The sequence below is a fragment of the Mesoplodon bidens genome (assembly GCF_964165515.1).
Source record: "Mesoplodon bidens genome assembly, chromosome: 18".
Lineage (NCBI taxonomy): Eukaryota > Metazoa > Chordata > Mammalia > Artiodactyla > Ziphiidae > Mesoplodon > Mesoplodon bidens.
Window position 1 is genome coordinate 2,492,037 of NC_138175.1, and position 19,217 is coordinate 2,511,253.

The 19,217-nt window shown below is 50.3% G+C and overlaps 1 protein-coding gene across 1 annotated transcript in view; it reads left to right on the top strand.

The window, feature by feature from the left end:
• KLHDC4 (kelch domain containing 4) overlaps window positions 1–18,958 on the top strand; it is a 58,809-nt gene extending 39,851 nt beyond the window's left edge. Inside the window, exons 8-13 of the mRNA XM_081216130.1 lie at window positions 10,344–10,503; window positions 14,111–14,186; window positions 16,118–16,326; window positions 16,839–17,244; window positions 17,887–18,021; window positions 18,409–18,958. Of these exons, the coding sequence (XP_081072256.1) occupies window positions 10,344–10,503; window positions 14,111–14,186; window positions 16,118–16,326; window positions 16,839–17,244; window positions 17,887–18,021; window positions 18,409–18,467 (1,045 nt within the window). The 3' untranslated portion in view covers window positions 18,468–18,958. The remainder of the gene's footprint in view (window positions 1–10,343; window positions 10,504–14,110; window positions 14,187–16,117; window positions 16,327–16,838; window positions 17,245–17,886; window positions 18,022–18,408) is intronic.
• The last annotated feature ends 259 nt before the right edge of the window (window positions 18,959–19,217 follow it).

The following is a 19,217-nucleotide window of genomic DNA, read 5'->3' on the forward strand; positions in this document are numbered from 1 at the left end:
TGGGATCAGGCTGAGAATCTGCATTTCTTCAGGCTCCAGGTGATGCTGATCCTGCTGGCCAGGGAACCCCACTTTGAGAACCACGAGGCTAAAATAACTTTAAAATCCACCCGTTGGGGAGCATGCGGCAGCCTGCATCCTGCAGAGGGCCCTGAGGGGACATCCAGGTCTCCTGTGCCTGGTTGTGTCACCACAGTGCTTATGTGCCCAGCCTGGTGGCATGTTCTCCGGGGGTTTTAAGCCCATCATCTATACTGATACTTTCTTGAATGTCCTTATTAGTTCAGTCCAGAAAAAGAAGACACTTGGTGAACAGGTTAGTTCCTTCCACTGTCGTAACGCTCAGGTTCTGGGTAAGACATCCAGACTGCTCTGATGCCTGGTGCAGGCCACGCAAATGGTGCTTTTCCTCTGACCTCGGGCCGTGTCCGACACGGTGGGTGGATGGCTTTCTCGCTGGTGCCTCGTTTCACATGCCCCTCTGTTTCCTACTCCTTTAAAAACTAATGTGCTCATCAACTGGTGGTGTTGGCAGCACGCACGCTTCTTTCAGTGTGACTCCATTGGCACACATTTTTTATGATACTCACTGGCTCGTGAAAATAAGTCCTTGCACATATATGTGGAGAGAGTGAGTGGTGCTCGGTACGTTAATGGGAGTGAGTGTTGCTGTGTTCACTGTTTCCTACCCGAGCTGAGGCATCCTGGTGTCGATCTGGCTCAGTTAAGGTTTCAGGTTTTTTTCACGAACAAAAAATATTTTCATTAGTTGAGAAAAGGGGATATAATTCTTGTTTCTTTTAATTCTTTTATTTTTTAACATCTTTATTGGAGTTTAATTGCTTTACAATGGTGTGTTAGTTTCTGCTGTATAACAAAGTGAATCAGCTATACATAGACATATATCCCCATATCTCCTCCCTCTTGCGTCTCCCTCCCACCCTCCCTATCCCACCCCTCTAGGTGGTCACAAAGCACCGAGCTGACCTCCCTGTGCTATGCGGCTGCTTCCCACTCGCTATCTATTTTACATTTGGTAGCATACCTATGTCAATGCCACTCTCTCACTTCATCCCAGCTTACCCTTCCCCCTCACCATGTCCTCAAGTCCATTCTCTACGTCTGCATCTTTATTCCTCTCCTGCCCCTAGGTTCTTCATAACTTTTTTTTTCGTTAGGTTCGATATATATGTGTTAGCATACAGTATTTGTTTTTCTCTTTCTGACTTACTTCACTCTGTATGACAGACTCTAGGTCCATCCACCTCACTACAGATAACTCAATTTCATTTATTTTTATGGCTGAGTAATATTCCATTGTATATATGTGCCACATATTCTTTATCCATTCATCTGTTGGTGGACACTTAGGTTGCTTCCATGTCCTGGTGATTATAAATAGTGCTGCAGTGAACATTGTGGTACATGTCTCTTTTTGAATTATGGTTTTCTCAGGGTATATGCCCAGTACTGGGATTGCTGGGTCATATGGTAATTCTCTTTTTAGTTTCTTAAGGAATCTCCATACTGTTCTCCATAGTGGCTGTATCAATTCACATTCCCACCCAGCAGTGCAAGAGTGTTCCCTTTTCTCCACATCCTCTGCAGCATTTATTGTTTGTAGATTTTTTGATGATGGCCATTCTGACTGGTGTGAGATGATATCTCATTGTAGTTTTGATTTGCATTTCTCTAATGATTAATGATGTTGAGCATTCTTTCATGTGTTTGTTGGCAGTCTGTATATCTTCTTTGGAGAAATGTCTGTTTAGGTCTTCTGCTTATTTTTGGATTGGGTTGTTTTTTTTTGATATTGAGCTGCATAAGCTGCTTGTAAATTTTGAAGATTAATCCTTTGTCAGTTGCTTCATTTGCAAATATTTTCTCCCATTCTGAGGGTTGTCTTTTCGTCCTGTTTATGCTTTCCTTTGCTGTGCAAAAGCTTTTAAGTTTCATTAGGTCCCATGTGTTTATTTTTGTTTTTATTTCCATTTCTCTAGGAGGTGGGTCAGAAAGGATCTTGCTGTGATTTATGTCAAAGAGTGTTCTGCCTATGTTTTCCTCTAAGAGTGTTATAGTGTCTGGCCTTACATTTAGGTCTTTAATCCATTTTGAGTTTATTTTTGTGTATGTTATTAGGGAGTGTTCTAATTTCATTCTTTTACATGTAGCTGTCCAGTTTTCCCAGGACCACTTAAAGACTGTCTTTTCTCCATTGTATATTCTTGCCTCCTTTATCAAAAATAAGGTGACCATATGTGTGTGGGGTGATCTCTGGGCTTTCTATCCTGTTCTGTTGATGTATATTTCTGTTTTTGTGCCAGTACCGGACTGTCTTGATTACTGTAGCTTTGTAGTATAGTCTGGAGTCAGAGAGCCTGGTTCCTCCAGGTCCATTTTTCTTTCTCAAGATTGCTTTGGATATTCGGGGTCTTTTGTGTTTCCATACAAATTGTGAAATTTTTTGTTCTAGTTCTGTGAAAAATGCTAGTGGTAGTTTGGTAGGGATTGCGCTGAATCTGTAGATTGTTTTAGGTAGTATAGTCATTTTCACAATGTTGATTCTTCCAGTCCAAGAACACGGTATATCTCTCCATCTGTTTGTGTCATCTTTAATTTCTTTCATCAGTGTCTTATAGTTTTCTGCATATGGGTCTTTAGTCTCCTTAGGTACATTTATTCCTAGGTATTTTATTCTCTTTGTTGCAGTGGTAAATGGGAGTGTTCCCTTAATTTCTCTTTCAGATTTTTCAAAATTAGTGTATAGGAATGCAAGAGATTTCTGTGCATTCATTTTGTATCCTGCTACTTTACCAAATTCATTGATTAGCTCTACTAGTTTTCTGGTAGAGTCTTTAGGGTTCTCCATGTATAGTATCATGTCATCTGCAAACAGTGACAGCTTTACTTCTTCTTTTCTGATTTGGATTCCTTTCGTTTCTTTTTCTTCTCTGATTGCTGTGGCTAAAACTTCCAAAACAATATTGAATAATAGTGGTGAGAGTGGGCAGCCTTGTCTTGTTCCTGCTCTTAGTGGAAATGGTTTCAGTTTTTCACCATTGAGAACAATGTTGGCTGTGGGTTTGTCATATATGGCCTTTATTATGTTGAGATAAGTTCCCTCTATGCCTACTTTTTGGAGGGTTTTTATCATAAATGGGTGTTGAATTTTGTCAAAAGCTTTTTCTGCATCTATTGAGATGATCCTATGGTTTTTATCCTTCAGTTTGTTACTATGGTGTATCACATTGATTGATTTGCGAATATTGAAGAATCCTTGCATTCCTGGGATAAACCCCACTTGATCATGGTGTATGATCCTTTTAATGTGCTGTTGGATTCTGTTTGCTAGTATTTTGTTGAGGATTTTTGCATCTTTGTTCATCAGTGATATTGGCCTGTAGTTTTCTTTCTTTATGACATCTTTGTCTGGTTTTGGTATCAGGGTGATGGTGGCCTCATAGAATGAGTTTGGGAGTGTTCCTCCCTCTGCTATATTTTGGAAGAGTTTGAGAAGGATAGGTGTTAGCTCTTCTCTAAATGTTTGATAGAATTCGCCTGTAATCCATCTGGTCCTGGGCTTTTGTTTGTTGGAAGATTTTTAATCACATTTTCAATTTCAGTGCCTGTGATTGGTCTGTTCCTATTTTCTATTTCTTCCTGATTCAGTCTTGGCAGGTTGTGCATTTCTAAGAATTTGTCCATTTCTTCCAGGTTGTCCATTTTATTGGCATAGAGTTGCTTGTAGTAATCTCTCATGATCCTTTGTATTTCTGCAGTGTCAGTTGTTACTTCTCCTTTTTCATTTCTAATTCTATTGATTTGAGTCTTCTCCCTTTTTTTCTTGATGAGTCTGGCTAGTGGTTTATCAATTTTGTTTATCTTCTCAAAGAACCAGCTTTTAGTTTTATTGATCTTTGCTGTTGTTTCCTTCATTTCTTTTTCATTTATTTCTGATCTGATCTTTATGATTTCTTTCCTTCTGCTAACTTTGGGGTTTCTTTGTTCTTCTTTCTCTAATTGCTTTAGGTGTAAGGTTAGGTTGTTTATTTGAGATGTTTCTTGTTTCTTAAGGTAGGATTGTATTGCTATAAACTTCCTTCTTAGAACTGCTTTTGCTGCATTCCATAGGTTTTGGGTCGTCGTGTTTTCATTGTCATTTGTTTCTAGGTATTTTTTGATTTCCTCAGTGATCTCTTGGTTATTAAGTAGTGTGTTGTTTAGCCTCCATGTGTTTGTATTTTTTACAAATTTTTTCCTGTAATTGATATCTAGTCTCATAGTGCTCATAGTGTTGTCGTCGGAAAAGATACTTGATACGATTTCAGTTTTCTTAAATTTATCAAGGCTTGATTTGTGACCCAGGATATGATCTATCCTGGAGAATGTTCCATGAGCACTTGAGAAAAATGTGTAATCTGCTGTTTTTGGATGGAATATCCTATAAATATCAATTAAGTCAGTCTTATTTAATGTATCATTTAAAGCTTGTGTTTCCTTATTTATTCTCATTTTGGATGATCTGTCTATTGGTGAAAGTGGGTTGTTAAAGTCCCCTACTGTGATTGTGTTACTGTCGATTTCCCCTTTTATGGCTGTTAGCATTTGCCTTATGTATTGAAGTGCTCCTGTGTTGGGTGCATAAATGTTTACAGTTGTTATATCTTCTTCTTGGATTGATCCCTTGATCATTATGTAGCATCTAAAATTAAATAGACTTTATTTTAAACTCTTTTTTGGCTGATATGAGAATTGCTATTCCAGCTTTCTTTTGATTTCCATTTGCATGGAATATTTTTTCCATCCCCTCACTTTCAGTCTGTATATGTCCCTGGGTCTGAAGTGGGTCTCTTGTAGACAGCATATATATGGGTCTTGTTTTTGTATCCATTCAGCCAATCTGTGTCTTTTGGTTGGAGCATTTAATGCATTTACATTTAAGGTAATTATTGATACGTATGTTCCTATTACCATTTTCTTAGTTGTTTTGGGTTTGTTATCGTAGGTCTTTTCCTTCTCTTGTGTTTCCTGCCTAGAGTAGCATTTGTTGTAAAGCTGGTTTGGTGGTGCTGAATTCTTCTAGCTTTTGCTTGTCTGTAAACATTTTAATTTCTCTGTCAAATCTGAGTAAGATCCTTGCTGGGTAGAGTAATCTTGGTTGTAGGTTTTTCCCTTTCATCACTTTAAACATGTCCTGCCATTCTCTTCTGGCTTATAGAGTTTCTGCTGAAAGATCAGCTGTTAACCTTATGGGGATTCCCTCGTATGTTATTTGTTGTTTTTCCCTTGCTGCTTTTAATATTTTTTCTTTGTATTTAATTTTTGATAGTTTGATTAATATGTGTCTTGGTGTTTTTCTCCTTGGATTTATCCTGTATGGGACTCTCTGTGCTTCCTGGACTTGATTAACTATTTCCTTTCCCATACTAGAGAAGTTTTCAACTGTAATCTCTTCAAATATTTTCTCAGTCCCTTTCTTTTTCTCCTCTTCTTCTGGGACCCCTAATGTTGGTGGGGTTATTTGAATGTTGGTGCGTTGGTGCGTTTAATGTTGTCCCAGAGGTCTCTGAGACTGTCCTCAATTCTTTTTTTTTAAAATAAATTTTATTTATTTATTTATTTATGGCTGTGTTGGGTCTCCGTTGCTGTGCGTGGGCTTTCTCGAGTTGCCGCAAGCGGGGGCTACTCTTCGTTGCAGTGTGCAGGCTTCTCATTGTGGTGGCTTCTCTTGTTGGGAGCACGGGCTCTAGGTGCACAGCCTTCAGCAGTTGTGGTACACAGGCTCAGCAGTTGTGGCATGTGGGCTCAGTAGTTGTGGCTCATGGGCTCTAGAGCGCAGGCTCAGAAGTTGTGGCCCACGCGCTTAGTTGCTCTGCGGCATGTGGGATCTTCCCAGACCAGGGCTCGAACCCGTGTCTCCTGCACTGGCAGGCAGATTCTTAACCACTGTGCCACCAGGGAAGCCCCTGTCCTCAATTCTTTTCATCCTTTTTTCTTTATTCTGCTCTGCAGTAGTTATTTCCACTATTTTGTCTTCCAGTTCACTTATCCGTTCTTCTGCCTCAGTTATTCTGCTATTGATCCCTTCTAGAGAATTTTTAATTTCATTTATTGTGTTGTTCATCAGTTTTTATTTGCTCTTTAGTTCTTCTAGGTCCTTGTTACACGTTTCTTGTAGTTTCTCCGTTCCATTTCCAAGATTTTGGATCATCTTTACTATCATTATTATGAATTCTTTTTCAGGTAGACTGCCTATTTCCTCTTCATTTGTTAGGTCTGGTGGGTGTTTGCCTTGCTCCTTCATCTGCTGTGTGTTTTTCTGTCTTCTCATTTTGCTTAACTTACTGTGTTTGGGGTCTCCTTTTCTCAGGCTGCAGGTTCGTAGTTCCTGTTGTTTTTGGTGTCTGTCCCCAGTGGCTAAGGTTGGTTCAGTGGGTTGTGTAGGCTTCCTGGTGGGGGGGACTGGTGCCTGTGTTCTGGTGGATGAGGCTGGACCTTGTCTTTCTCTCGGGCAGGTCTGCGTCTGGTTGTGTGTTTTGGGGTGTCTGTGACCTTATGATTTTAGGCAGCCTCTCTGCTAATGTGTGGGGTTGTGTTCCTGTCTTGCTAGTTGTTTGGCATAGGGTGTGCCGCACTGTAGTTTGCTGGTTGAGTGGAGCTGGGTCTTAGTGTTGAGATGGAGATCTCTGGGAGAGTGTCTCCGTTTGATATTACGTGGAGCTGGGAGGTCTCTGGTGGGCCAGTGTCCTGAACTCGGCTCCCCCACCTCAGAGGCACAGGCCTGACACCCGGGCGGAGCGCCAAGACCCTGTCATCCACATGGCTTAGAATAAAAAGGGGGAAAAAAAGAAGGAAAGAAAGAAAAATAAATAAAATAAAGTTATTGAAATAAATAATTATTAAAAATTAAAAAGTAATTTAAAAAAAGAAAGAAGACAGCAACCAAACCAAAAAACAAATCCACCACTGATAACAAGCGCTAAAATCTATACTAAACAAACCAAAAAAAAACCCCTGACAGACAAAACCCTAGGATAAATGATAAAAGCAAAGCTATACAGAGAAAATCACACACAGAAGCATACACATACACACCCACAAAAAGCGAAAAAGGAAAAAAATACAAATATCGTTGCTCCCAAAGTGCACCTCCTCAATTTGGGATGATTCGTTGTCTATTCAGGTATTCCACAGACGCAGGGTACATCAAGTTGATTGCGGAGCTTTAATCCGCTGCTTCTGAGGCTGCTGGGAGAGATTCCCCTTTGCCTTCTTCGTTCGCACAGCTCCCGGGGCTCAGCTTTGGATTCGGCCCCGCCTCTGCGTGTAGGTCGCCGGAGGACGTCTGTTCTTCGCTCAGACAGGACGGGGTTAAAGGAGCCGCTGATTCGGGCGCTCTGGCTCCCTCAGGCCGCGGGGGAGGGAGGGGCACGGAGGCGGGGCGAGCGTGCGTCGGCGGAGGCCGGCGTGACGTTGCGTCAGCACGAGGCGCGCCCGTGCGTTCTCCCGGGGATGTTGTCTGTGGAGCCCGGGACCGTGGCGGTGGCGGGCAGCACAGGCTCCCGGGAGGGGAGGTGTGGAGAGTGACCTGCGGTCGCACACGGGCTTCTTGGTGGCGGCAGCAGCAGCCCCAGCGTCCCACGCCCGTCTCTGGGGTCTGCGCTTTCAGCCGCGCCTCGCGCCCGTCTCTGGAGCCTCCTTTCAGCAGCGCTCTGAATCCCCTCTCCTCACGCACCAGGAAACAAAGAGGGAAGGAAAAGTCTCTTGCCTCTTCGGCAGCATCAGACTTTTCCCCGGACTCCCTCCCGGCCGGCCGTGGCGCACTAATTCCCTTCAGGCTGTGTTCACGCCGCCAGCGCGCTCTGACTGAAGCCCGAGCCTCAGCTCCCAGCCCCCGCCCGCCCCGGCGGGTGAGCAGACAAGCCTCTCGGGCTGGTGAGTGCTGGTCACCCCCGATCCTCTGTGCGGGCATCTCTCCGCTTTGCCCTCCGCACCCCTGTTGCTGCGCTCTCCTCCGTGGCTCTGAAGCTCCCTCCTGCCATCCCCCATCTCCGCCCGCGAAGGGGCTTCTAGTGTGTGGAAACCTTTCCTCCTTCACGGCTCCCTCCCACTGGTGCAGGTCCTGTCCCTATCCTTTTGTCTCTGTTTTTTCTTGTTTCTTTTGCCCTACCCAGGTGCATGGGGAGTATCTTGCCTTTTGGGGGCTCTGGTCTCCTGCCAGCGTTCAGTAGGTGTTCTGTAGGGGTGGTTCCACATGTAGATGTATCTGTGGGGAGGAAGCTGATCTCCACATCTTACTCTTCCACCATCTTGAAGGGTATAATTCTTAAGTGCTTTGGGAGGAGATTTTTAAAGTCGAATTTAAATAAAACAAGGAATGATTGTGTATCCTTAAAGGCATAATCTGGGTATAATAGTGCTTAAATTTCATGTCTCGTCACAAAGTTCACCAAGTGGTTTTTACAGAATTCACTTAAAAACCAAGCTATTGGGAGGGTAGGCTATTATCTCAAGTTAAAGATGAGGAAACCAAGATAACTGTTAAGTAGTAGAACTTGTCCTCGACCAAAGATTGTGGATGTTCAGTTACTCCCATATTCTGTCGTGCTGCACCCCCCGGCTCCCTGTCCTGGTCCATCTGCTGCCCCTGGTAACGTCTCCTGCTCCTGGTTTGTCTCTTGCCTACACCCTGGTTTTCTGTCCTGGTTAATCTCCTACCCCTGGTCCGTCTCCTGCCTCCACCCCGGCTCCCTGCCCTGTCCTGGTCCATCTCCTACCCATGGTCCATTTCCTGACCTGCAGGTGTTTGGTTTCTTGCCATTTTGGAGAAGAGAGCCTGCTCTGTTTTTTAAAATTCATATTTAAAGGATTTTTGTTTACATTTAAAACCCTTTACAAAGCAAATAATCGTTTGCCATTGCAGACAGGGGGGCTCATGAGATGTCAGTGTGTTAATTCAGCCCCTGTTGTGTGCGGGACAGTGAGTGGGGTCTACACAGGCCCTTCTCCTGAAACTCACAGGTTACAAAATGAGTCAAGTTTTACAGTGGTTGTAACTTGGAACCATTTCAAATTCAGAACGTTTTTCAAAGCTATTATCTGTTACTTTGTTTAAAATTATTTTTTATGAAGTATTTCAAACATATAGCAAAGTTGAAGTTCCTCACACAACTATCTGTGTGGTCACCATCCATATTAAACCAAGTACAGTTTGACCTTTAAAACCCAATGACAGTTGTTATTTACCCTAGGGTGCAGAACAGAGTATTTCTTTTCCTGGAAATTTACAACGTGACATCTGAGAAAACTGTGGAATGTGGTGAAGTCTTTTAAACACTGTGCTCCTGGTTCCTCAGCTCATCTACTAAAAGCCCTCCTCCCACGGAAGGCCGTGTTTGGTGGAGAGTCCACGTGGCTCATCGTGTTCCCAGTGCCCTGCTTTGGACAGCATCCCGGGGGAGCACAGTGACCTGCGCGCTGGCTGCAGGGCGCCAGACTTGGGTGATCTCAGTGCAGCAGGAGAGTCAGGAGTCATGTCTGACGGTGGGGCTGCTCGCTCCTTCCATGCATCCATGCTTTCCTCCTGCGGACATCGGGTCCAGCTCTCCGTGTGGAGTAGCTGGGGAGCATCTCTCATCCTTCCGTGTAATTCTGACCCAAGGCCCCTTGGCTTTGCCCGTGGCCACCTGTGAAATTCCCGTCAGGACACACGGTTGCCTCTGTGTCTCTGGCAGAACCGCTGCTTTCCCCACGCACGTGCTCCCTCCTCAAGGCCCCATCTCTGTTTTGAGTCCTTTGCCACTGAAGTCCCAGGAGCATTGAGCAGGGCAAGGCCACTGTGCCTCTTGGAATGCCTCAGCCATGTCCTCTGGGCTTTTGCTCGGGCTCGTGGGCTCCAGGAGTTCTCCTCTCTCAGTTTCAGGAATGCTTTGCCCCATCTCTGCCCAGCCCGGGGTCTCCACAGCCCTTGCCAAGCTGTAATATCTCCCTTCTGAGTATGCAGGGTATTGGTACCTAGTGCACTGTCCCGCTTAAAGTTACACATATAGAAAACTAATGTAATTGTTTGCAAGACTGTGATTGTGTGAACTGTGTAAGGATGTATCACATAACTTCCAGAATGAAAAGACTTTCGGATCCAGGCATGTTACAGTGCTTCTCTGGGCCAGCGTTATTTCTAGCTTCAAATGCAAACCCACATGTGCTTGCTGTCCTTTCTTATGAATTTAAACTTTAATTAAACCAATAACTTAGTACATATGGTAGCAAATGTACCTTTATTTTAAATCAAGTTCACTTTTTCATGTCACCGCCTTTTTGTTTGTGTTCCTATATTATAACAGAGATTACATCTATTACAATGACCTGTATGCCTTCAACCTGGACGCTTTCACGTGGAGCAGGCTGTCCCCGTCCGGGACTGGGCCCACACCCAGGTCAGGCTGCCAGATGACCGTCACTGCCCAGGGCAGCATCGTCATCTACGGGGGCTACTCGAAACAGGTAAGACGCGCGTGTGGGATGCAGAGTGACTTCTGTCTGCTGCCTTTTCAGTTTCGCCAGCGATGAAAGCTTCAAATAATAGTTCATTAGATTAATAGGAACAGTCCTTTCTATTGAATGAGAACTGGACAGAGGTGGTGTTGATCTGCTCCTGTGTGAACATACTGAGCTTCTTTACAGTCATGCTGCGTTCTCATCCACACGCCCCCGAACCATGCAGTGTAAATGCTGGCTGTGGCAGGGAAGTGCCCCGGCCACCGCCTTCCACCCTGCCACACCCCCACTCAGCCAGCGGCCAGCCCTTGTTCTGGAAAGGAAAACTGACTTGGGATTTGTGGTTGTGACCTGCCTGGGGCGTGGCTAGACGCGTGACAGTTGGGAGGGCCCTGCGAGACAGGCGGCTGTCTCCAGCAGCTGTGCACAGTGCCCAGAACTGATGCTTTATCACAGCAGATGCTCCTCAGAGCAAAACCGGATGATGAACAGCAAGCCCTTGTTAAGCTGATGCCACTTTAATCAAAGCAGCGCCTGATTCCCAAATGCTGCTTTTCTGCAGCCACATGGACAGCTGGGGGATGATCCGAGTCCCTTTGATTCAGGGGCCACTCACGCCAGGCCTTCAGCATTTGATGGTAGTGAGAAGCTGCTCTGTTTGCACTCACGGGGGATTTACCAGAGTAGGTGATAAAGACGTGGGTGTGATACTGGGGTTCTTCTGGGTTGAAACGCCCTCCGCAGGCGCGGCGTAGTGTTGTGACCCTTGGTACACGTCTCTCTCAGGTGTCTTTGGGTTCCGTTAATACTGTATGAGACAGAAATGTGCGAGCGGCGGAAGGAATGCTCTGTCAGGTGCACGCCCAGGTCACCGCTCCGCGGCGTTAGCGTCCACTCCCCCTTGCGGAGGAGCTGAGACCCCGTTCAGAGCCTCGCACGCCCTGGGGGAAGTTTGACAGCTCCAGAGCTTGACGCCCATTCTGTGTTCTCTAGTCCAGTGAGGAGAGGGAGTGTCTGGCCAGTGTGATGCGCGTTACTGGAAGGACGGCGCAGGCCACTGGGCGAGGGACTGGCGCACGAGCCTCTCATCACCCCTGTCAGGCAGGGGAGGTGGAGCGGGCGTTCCCTGCTTCGGGGGAGCCCGCGGCTGCAGCCTCCTTGCTTCCGCAGCCCCGGGCTCTGCCACGCCGGCCACTGTGTGGAAGGCGTGGCCCTGGGCGGGCGGAGCGGCGTTCTGAGGGAGGGCTCTGGTGTACAGGCCTCAGGGGGGGGGGCTGTTTAAATGTGACAGCATGAAAGTTCCCCTTAGCTCGTTGGTTCTAAGGAAGGATGGTTGCTGTTGGCAGAGCAGTGCCGTGGATGCCAGCAGGTGCGGGAGGGTGAGGGGCTGAGAGGGAAGGGCTGGAGCCCGGCTGTGATCAAGTTTGTAACACAAGCAGACGGCACTGAATTCCTGCCGTGTGCCGCCAGCGGGCAAGGCCTCGTGTGGATTTATTTTTATTTTTTTAAATTTATTTATTTTATTTATTTATATTTGGGTGTGTCGGGTCTTCGTTGCCGTGCGCGGGCTTTCTCTAGTTGCGGCGAGCAGGGGCTCCTCTTCGTTGTGGTGTGTGGGCTTCTCATTGCGGTGGCTTCTCTTGTGGAGCGCGGGCTCTAGGCACACGGACTTCAGTAGTTGTGGCACGTGGGCTCTGGAGCTCAGGCTCAGTAGTTGTGTCACATGCACTTAGTTGCTCTGCGGCATGTGGGATTTTCCCAGACCAGGGCTCAAACCCGTGTCCCCTGCATTGGCAGGCCAATTCTTAACCACTGCACCACCAGGGAAACCCCTCATGTGGATTTAGTTCCTGCGAGTGCTGGGCTTTTGGCTTGGAAGTGTGGGCATGGGAGTGGCAGCCAGTTCCCCTGCTAGCCTGCTGGAAAAGAGGAATATGCAGTCTCAGTAACTCTCCGTGATGTGCAGAGATTGCATCACTTGACGTGTGCACCTGTTTCCGGAGGAGAACAGAAGAGGCGTGCGCCTAGCTCTCCTTTCCTAGAGACGGCTGCTTCCCACGCGTGACTCACGTTGACCCTCCTTGGTTCTAGGATGGTCAGGTCACAGGTCCGGCCCATGGACAATTGGATTGTTTGTTTTCCAAAAGGAGAATAGGTTTTCCCCCCTTACAGTAAACACAGCACATACTCGTTAGTTAAGCAAAACAAAATGAATTACGCACACGTATCCCCTGGCTCTGTCGGCTGACGGAACAAAACACCTCCACCCGGCAGCAGTCAGGGTACCTTGTGCCCAGATCTTGGATTCTAGGACCACCTCCACGAAGTAACCGGGGCTTCTTGGGGAAGTAGCCGATTCTGGAATCGGGGCAAGAAGTGGGCAAGGTGCTCCCGGAGCTGGTTGTAGCGCCAGAGCCCAAGGAAGCGCACGTGAGAAACCTGAGAAACACACCTCAGGCAGTTGAGCAAGGTCCACGTCGGCAGGGCTGGGTCTCGGTGACAGCATGCACCCTTGATAGGACGTGATGGGAAGGACACTTGACCTCTGGGATCCACCACCCAAAACCCACAGCCCTGTCCAATTGTGCGAACAGTGTCAGACGAGTCCCGGTAGAGGGGACCCTACAAAACACCTGACTGGCCCTCCTCAGTGTCACCAAAAACAAGGTAAGTCTGAGCAACGCTCACGGCTCACGAGGCCTAAGGATTCATGACGACTCCATGTAACATGGTCCTGGGACAGGAAAAGGACGTTAGGGAAAATAAGGAAATGTGAATAAAGTGGGGGCTTCAGTTAGTAGTCATTTGTCAGTATTGGTTCATTACTTGTGGCAGATGCACCACACTAATGTCAGGTGTTAGCAACGAGGGGAAACAGGCTGCCGCGTATGTGGGAACTTGCGGTACCACCGTCTCCATCTTTCTGTAAATGTAAAACTATGCTGAAGTTACAAATTAATTAAAAATAGGGAATTTGAAGGACAAAGACGAAGAAGTTAAAATTGCTGAGATCATGCCCTTGAGGAGAGCTGTTTTTCCAGGTCGCTCTCTAGACCCTTCTGCACTGAGGTAGAAGGTGCCACGTGAGGACTGGGGTGCTGCTCGGGAGAGTGAAGTGTGTGGTCCACCCAGGGTCGTAAGCCTGGTTTGAAGCAGCAGACCGGGGTGGAAGGGGGCTGTGCTGTCTGCAACTCAGGAGCGCTCTTTAAATGGCGGTGCTGGCTTCTGCACAGAGCGTTCGTTTCATCCTCGCACCGAAGCTTGAATCCCATTATTGGGAAGGCTGTGGGAATTGAGGGCACAGGGGCTGGAGGTGGAGGGTGGCTGTGTAATGATAGGAGGGTCCCTGCGGTGACCCTGCCCATCCAGAGCAGGGCTCGGCTCGGAGCCACAGGAAGCTCTGAGAGGGGAGCTCTGGGGTGTCCCCAACCTGTGGTCATTGATTCTGTCTGTTCAGATGCGGTCTGGATGGAACCTGTTGTGTTTCAGATTTTGAGGCTGGTCTGAAGGCTAGCGAGTCACCTCCATGGAAAACGGGACCACGAGCTTGGGGGCCCTCGCGTGGCTTGGCACACCACGTGGCATTTGTCACGGCTCCCTTTTCCTTTTGCAGAGAGTCAGGAAAGATGTGGACAGAGGTACCCAGCACTCCGACATGTTCCTGCTGAAGGCTGAGGAGGGAAGAGAAGGTACACGCGCCGTGCAGGTGACAGACCACACGGGTGGTCTGTGTGTCGCTGTGGAAAGCGGGCAGAGGGTCGTGGGGTTGGTGGGGCACTCCATGAGCAGCCCACGTGTCCCCTCTGAGGCCTTGAGGGCGCACTGAGTTAGAAACACAGGTGATGTCAGTCCATCCACAGCTCCCTTCTTGGGGGCGGGGCCACGGCATCTGTGTCATCTCTCATTTGTTCTTGCTCAGTGTTAGGACGGAGACTTTTGGAATGCATCTGTGGGGTTGAAATGCCCGCTGTTTTTGTTTTTTTTTATTTGAAGTATAGTTAATGTACAATGTTGTGTTAGTTGTAGGTGTACAGCAAAATGATTCAGTTGTACATACGTGTATGTGTTGTTTTTCAGATTCTTTTCCCTTATAGGTTTTTATAAAACATTGAGTAGAGTTCCCTGTACTATAGAGAAGGTCTTTGTTAATTATTTTATATATAGTAGTGTGTACCTGTTAATCCCATACTCCTAATTTATCCCTCCCTGCTTTTCCCCTCTGGTAAGCATAAGTTTCTTTTCTTTGTCTGTGAGTCTATTTCTCTTGTGAATAAGTTCATTTGCATCATCTTTTTAGATTCCACATAGAAGTGATCTCATATGGTATTTGTCTTTGATCTCATATGGTATTTGTCTTTCTATCTGACTTCACTTAGTATGATTATCTCTAGGTCCCTCCATGTTGCTGCAAATGGCATTGTTTCATTCTTTTTCATGGCTGAGTGATATTCCATTGATATTGATATGATATTCCATTGATATTCTATTGATATTCCATTCCACACACACACACACACACCCCCACATCTTCTATATCCATTCCTCTGTTGACGGATACCAAGGTGGCTTCCCAGCACTCATTTTTAAAGCTCAGAAGTCAAGAGGTGGTTAGTTTGCATGGTGCACATGATGGGAGAGGGGCCTGAGCGGATGGGGCCCGTCTGGTCCTGGCTGCCCCTTGTCCCCTGTGAGACCCGTCTCCGTAAGACGAGAGGCCTGCTGGGCAGGAACGTTTCCTCTTTCCCTCTGTGACGCTCTTCAAGCAGAGGCTGCAAAAACGTCACGTACAAGGCGTTTCTCAGGTCCCAGCCACGCCGAATTGCGGTGTCTGATGGGGACGTGGGAGCCAAGGTTTAGAGCCCCTTTTACATGTCAGCACACTTGAACTTGAAAGTGGACTGTGTTCTAGGCAGTGGGACCCCAGCCCTTGTGCTCAGCCCCCGCGTCTGGCCGTCAGGCCCTCGGCCCCCAGTGTAAATAAAGTACATGGTGTGTCCTGAGACGCATCCGGCACAGCCGGGAAAGCCACCTCCCCCAACCACGTGCAGGGCACACTGATGCTTATTCTCTTCTCTTATTTAAAGATCAAGATGCTGGTTGTTGTGAGTGACCTTGTGGCCCACTAACGCATGCCGCTAGGGCTGCGCCTCCAGGGAAGTCTTGCTGTTGGCTGCTTCTATCTTTTTTTAAATGTTCATTAAAGAAAAAACATCCCAGTTCCTTTTTCTGGACATGTTGGGAAGACTGCCACATGTTTTGTGCCAGGCCACATCTTGAGGGTTGCTGCGTAAACACGGCACCCGCCCAGAGGGAAGGACCACAGTGCGTGGCCCACGGGAGGTTCTGAGGGTGTCTGCGGTCGGAGGGCCCCGCCCGAGGGCACAGTATACGGGATCCCCCGGAGCTGATGCGCCCGCCTCTCCCTCACCCTGCCTTCACATCGCAGCTGCACGGCGCCCCTGGGCAAGTGTTGGGAGGGTGTGTGGACAGGTTCCCTACCTCAGTGCAGACTGACCCTTGAGGAGGAGGCATGGCCTCCAGGGTGTGCCAGACCCGCAGGTGCAGAACGACGGCCATGGCATTCTGAGGGCCCCCCGTCCCCATTTCCTTTCGTCCTCAGGCAGATGGGCCTGGACTCGGGTCAACCCTTCTGGAGCCAAGCCCACCCCAAGGTCCGGCTTCTCGGTGGCTGTGGCCCCGAACCATCGGACGCTGCTGTTTGGGGGTGTGTGTGACGACGAGGAGGAGGAGAGCCTGGAGGGCCACTTCCTCAGTGACCTGCACTTCTACGACCCTGTCAGGAACCGCTGGCTCGCGGGGCAGCTGAAGGTAGCCTGGGCCCCAGACCTGCAGCCGGCGCAGGGCCTGCCCGGCCGTCACCTCCGTTAGTGATGCCCAGGGCCTCCCCGCTCCCTCTGTCTGTGAGGCTCTATGGAGCTGCCGCCATCTTTACTGTCACCGTAAGCAGGGACCGGGTCGCCTCTGCCCCTGCTGCTGGCACCAGCCTGAGAGACGCGGCACAGTGGCTGCTCTCCCGGGACTGACATCCCTGGGGGCTTCATCAGGTCAGGGGCCTCAGAAGCAGGGCCCTGTGGCCAAAGGAGGGCGGGTGGTCCACAATGTGGCAAAGGCTGGCTCCGGTTGAAGTGCCTTGGCGCCTCTGAGGGGAGTCAGGCAGCGTGTGAGGGCTGGTGTCTGCCGCCCGCTCCCCTGAGAGGTCACGCCAGGCAGGGGCGGTGTGCTCCCCGGGGGGGGGGCCCAGCAAGTGGGTGGGGGTCCTCTGGCTGTCGGGTGCTCGCTGCCCCCTTCCTGGATCGCACTGCCTTGTTCTTTATCGACAGGGGCCCAAGGCGGAGGAGAGGAGGCGCAGGCGGGGCAACAAAGGGGCGCCCGGGGGTGCCAGCGAGCAGGAAGGGAAGGGGCCCGGGGCCCAGGAGCCCCTGCAGGTGGTCAGAGAGCTGGTGGCAGAGGACGGGACCGTGGTCACCATCAAGCAGGGGCTCGCTGCCCAGGGCCCGGCGGGACAGCCCGAGTCCGACGACAGCGATGATGGCCCCAGCGAGGTGGAGGTCCCTGCGGTGGAGCCCAGCCCCCGCTCCAACGCTATGCTGGCCGTGAAGCACGGGCGCCTCTACCTCTATGGGGGCATGTTTGAGGCTGGCGACCGCCAGGTCACCCTCAGCGACTTGTACAGCCTCGACCTGCACAAGATGGAGGAGTGGACGGTCTTGGTGGAGATGGATCCAGGTGAGGGGGGTAGCACCTCTGGGGTTGCCTCGGGAGCCCCCCAACTCGTCTGCCCTGCGCCCGCAGAGTGCTGCACGTCTCTGCCCCCTCCCGCCCCCGTGCCCTCAGTGCAGTGGGGAGGGCCCTGTTGCCAGGGGCATGGCTGTGCACGGCCGTCCCTGCAGGGGGCCCGGGGGAGGGAGCAGGCTCACCCCGACACCACTCGTGAGCCTCGGACCTGCCCCGGCAAAGCAGACTGGACGCATGTTTTCCCCGCGGTGCGCTTGTGTGCCTGGGAGCAGACTAGCGGCCCACCCGTCTCCGCTGCCGTGTTGCACCACAGGCTGCGCTGGACTCGGTCACTGCTCAGTCCTTGGGTCTGAGGCTGAAATCCCTTAAAATCCACACGTCTGGGCAGAGGCCCTGAGCGGCTGTGCGAGACGACTGCTGTCTTGGAGCGCAGCTTCTCACCCTGCCGTCTCTGCCTCAGCATGTGGGGATGTGATGTTTGCCGTGAGCTCCAGACGTGCTGGGGGCGGGGCCCCCACACTCACATCTGCATGTCCAGGCAGAAGGTGGGCTCCTGGGGGCGGCCGCGGCTCGCCTGCCGTTTCCCCGGTGCCCTGGCCGTGTTGACACTGTGGTTTTCGCTTTTGCTCAAAGAATCTCAGGAGTGGCTGGAGGAGACGGACTCGGAGGAGGACAGTGATGAGGTCAAGGGCGCCGAGGGCGGTGGGGAGGGTGAGGAAGACGAGGACAGCAGCGAGGACGACAAGGACAGCGACGAGGAGGCCAGGGGTGAGTGTGCCAGGGGGGCCGCGCGCGGCCACAGCCGGTGCTGAGGAGGAGCAGCCTCGGGGCCGGGCCCCGCCTCCGCAGGGCTCACAGCTCAGGTCACTTCTCTGCCGGAACCCTTATTTTTATCGGTGATGAGGGAACGTAAAATTTTACCAAGTTTCTGTTCAAATTGGACTTTGCTGTGTAGGTGCGCTCCTCAGGCCAGCTGAAGTGCTTTTTCTAATTGTGTTGTACGTTTGAGCACTCGCTGTTTAAGCAGGGTCGTAACGGCCTCGTGACGTCCTCCGTGTAATCCGGGTGCTCACAGCACGTTCGCTCCGTCAGGACTCAGGCCTCCTTCCCCGACTGAACGCGTTTCTTTCTTATTCCCCTCCTTCCCCACGAAAGGGCAACGCGCCGCGCCCGGTGAGCCGTTCGCAGTCTCCCTGCCCAGGACCGAGCAGTAGTGGGCGAAGCTGGCGCGGACGACACCGGGCCCCGGAGAGGACAGTGCTGAGAGCCACCCGGGCCGTGGCCGCGGCTTTCTCTGATGACTCGGCCTGAGCCGCACACCAGCCAGAGCTTAGACTGAGGGGGTGGGGTTCCCTGCCCCCCGCGCTGCGTGTGGTTTAAAATAAACTGGACTTGGCGCAGGGGGCTGCTGCCGCGAAGGTGGTCTTCTGTGCAGCCTCCGGGCCCCGGTGGTTCTGGCGGGGCCTCTGGCTGGGTCGGGGCCGAGCTGAGGGCAAGGGGGAGCCGCCTCCACGGCACGCGTCACCTTGATCGTGAAGTGGAACGCTGCGGGCTTTGCGGGGTTCCCCTCTGCAAAACTAGGAGACGGGTTGTGCCCGCCTGCACGTTCAGCCGACCTTCATTTTTAAAAATTATCGGTAGCCGCCCACCGCCTCCTGTACGCATTTTCTTGGTTCGCTGGAGAATAAAGCGCCGCTCTGCCGTGTGGCTTTGCCTGGGGTCTCTTGGGGTGCCGAGTGCCCAGCTCCTCTGGCCGCTCCCACCTTCGGGGAGGACGTGGTGGAGCTGTGCTCTGCCCTGTCCCCTTCGGGCTCAAGGTCGTTGTTCGCACAGCAACAGAAGAGGACAGGAAGCCGGAGGGCGGGCCCCACTGTCCCCACGCGGCCTCGCCGTCCCGTGCCGGGCACGTCTGGGTCTGCGGTGCATGGGCGTGCTCACTGGTGCCTGCTCCAGGGTTAATGGCA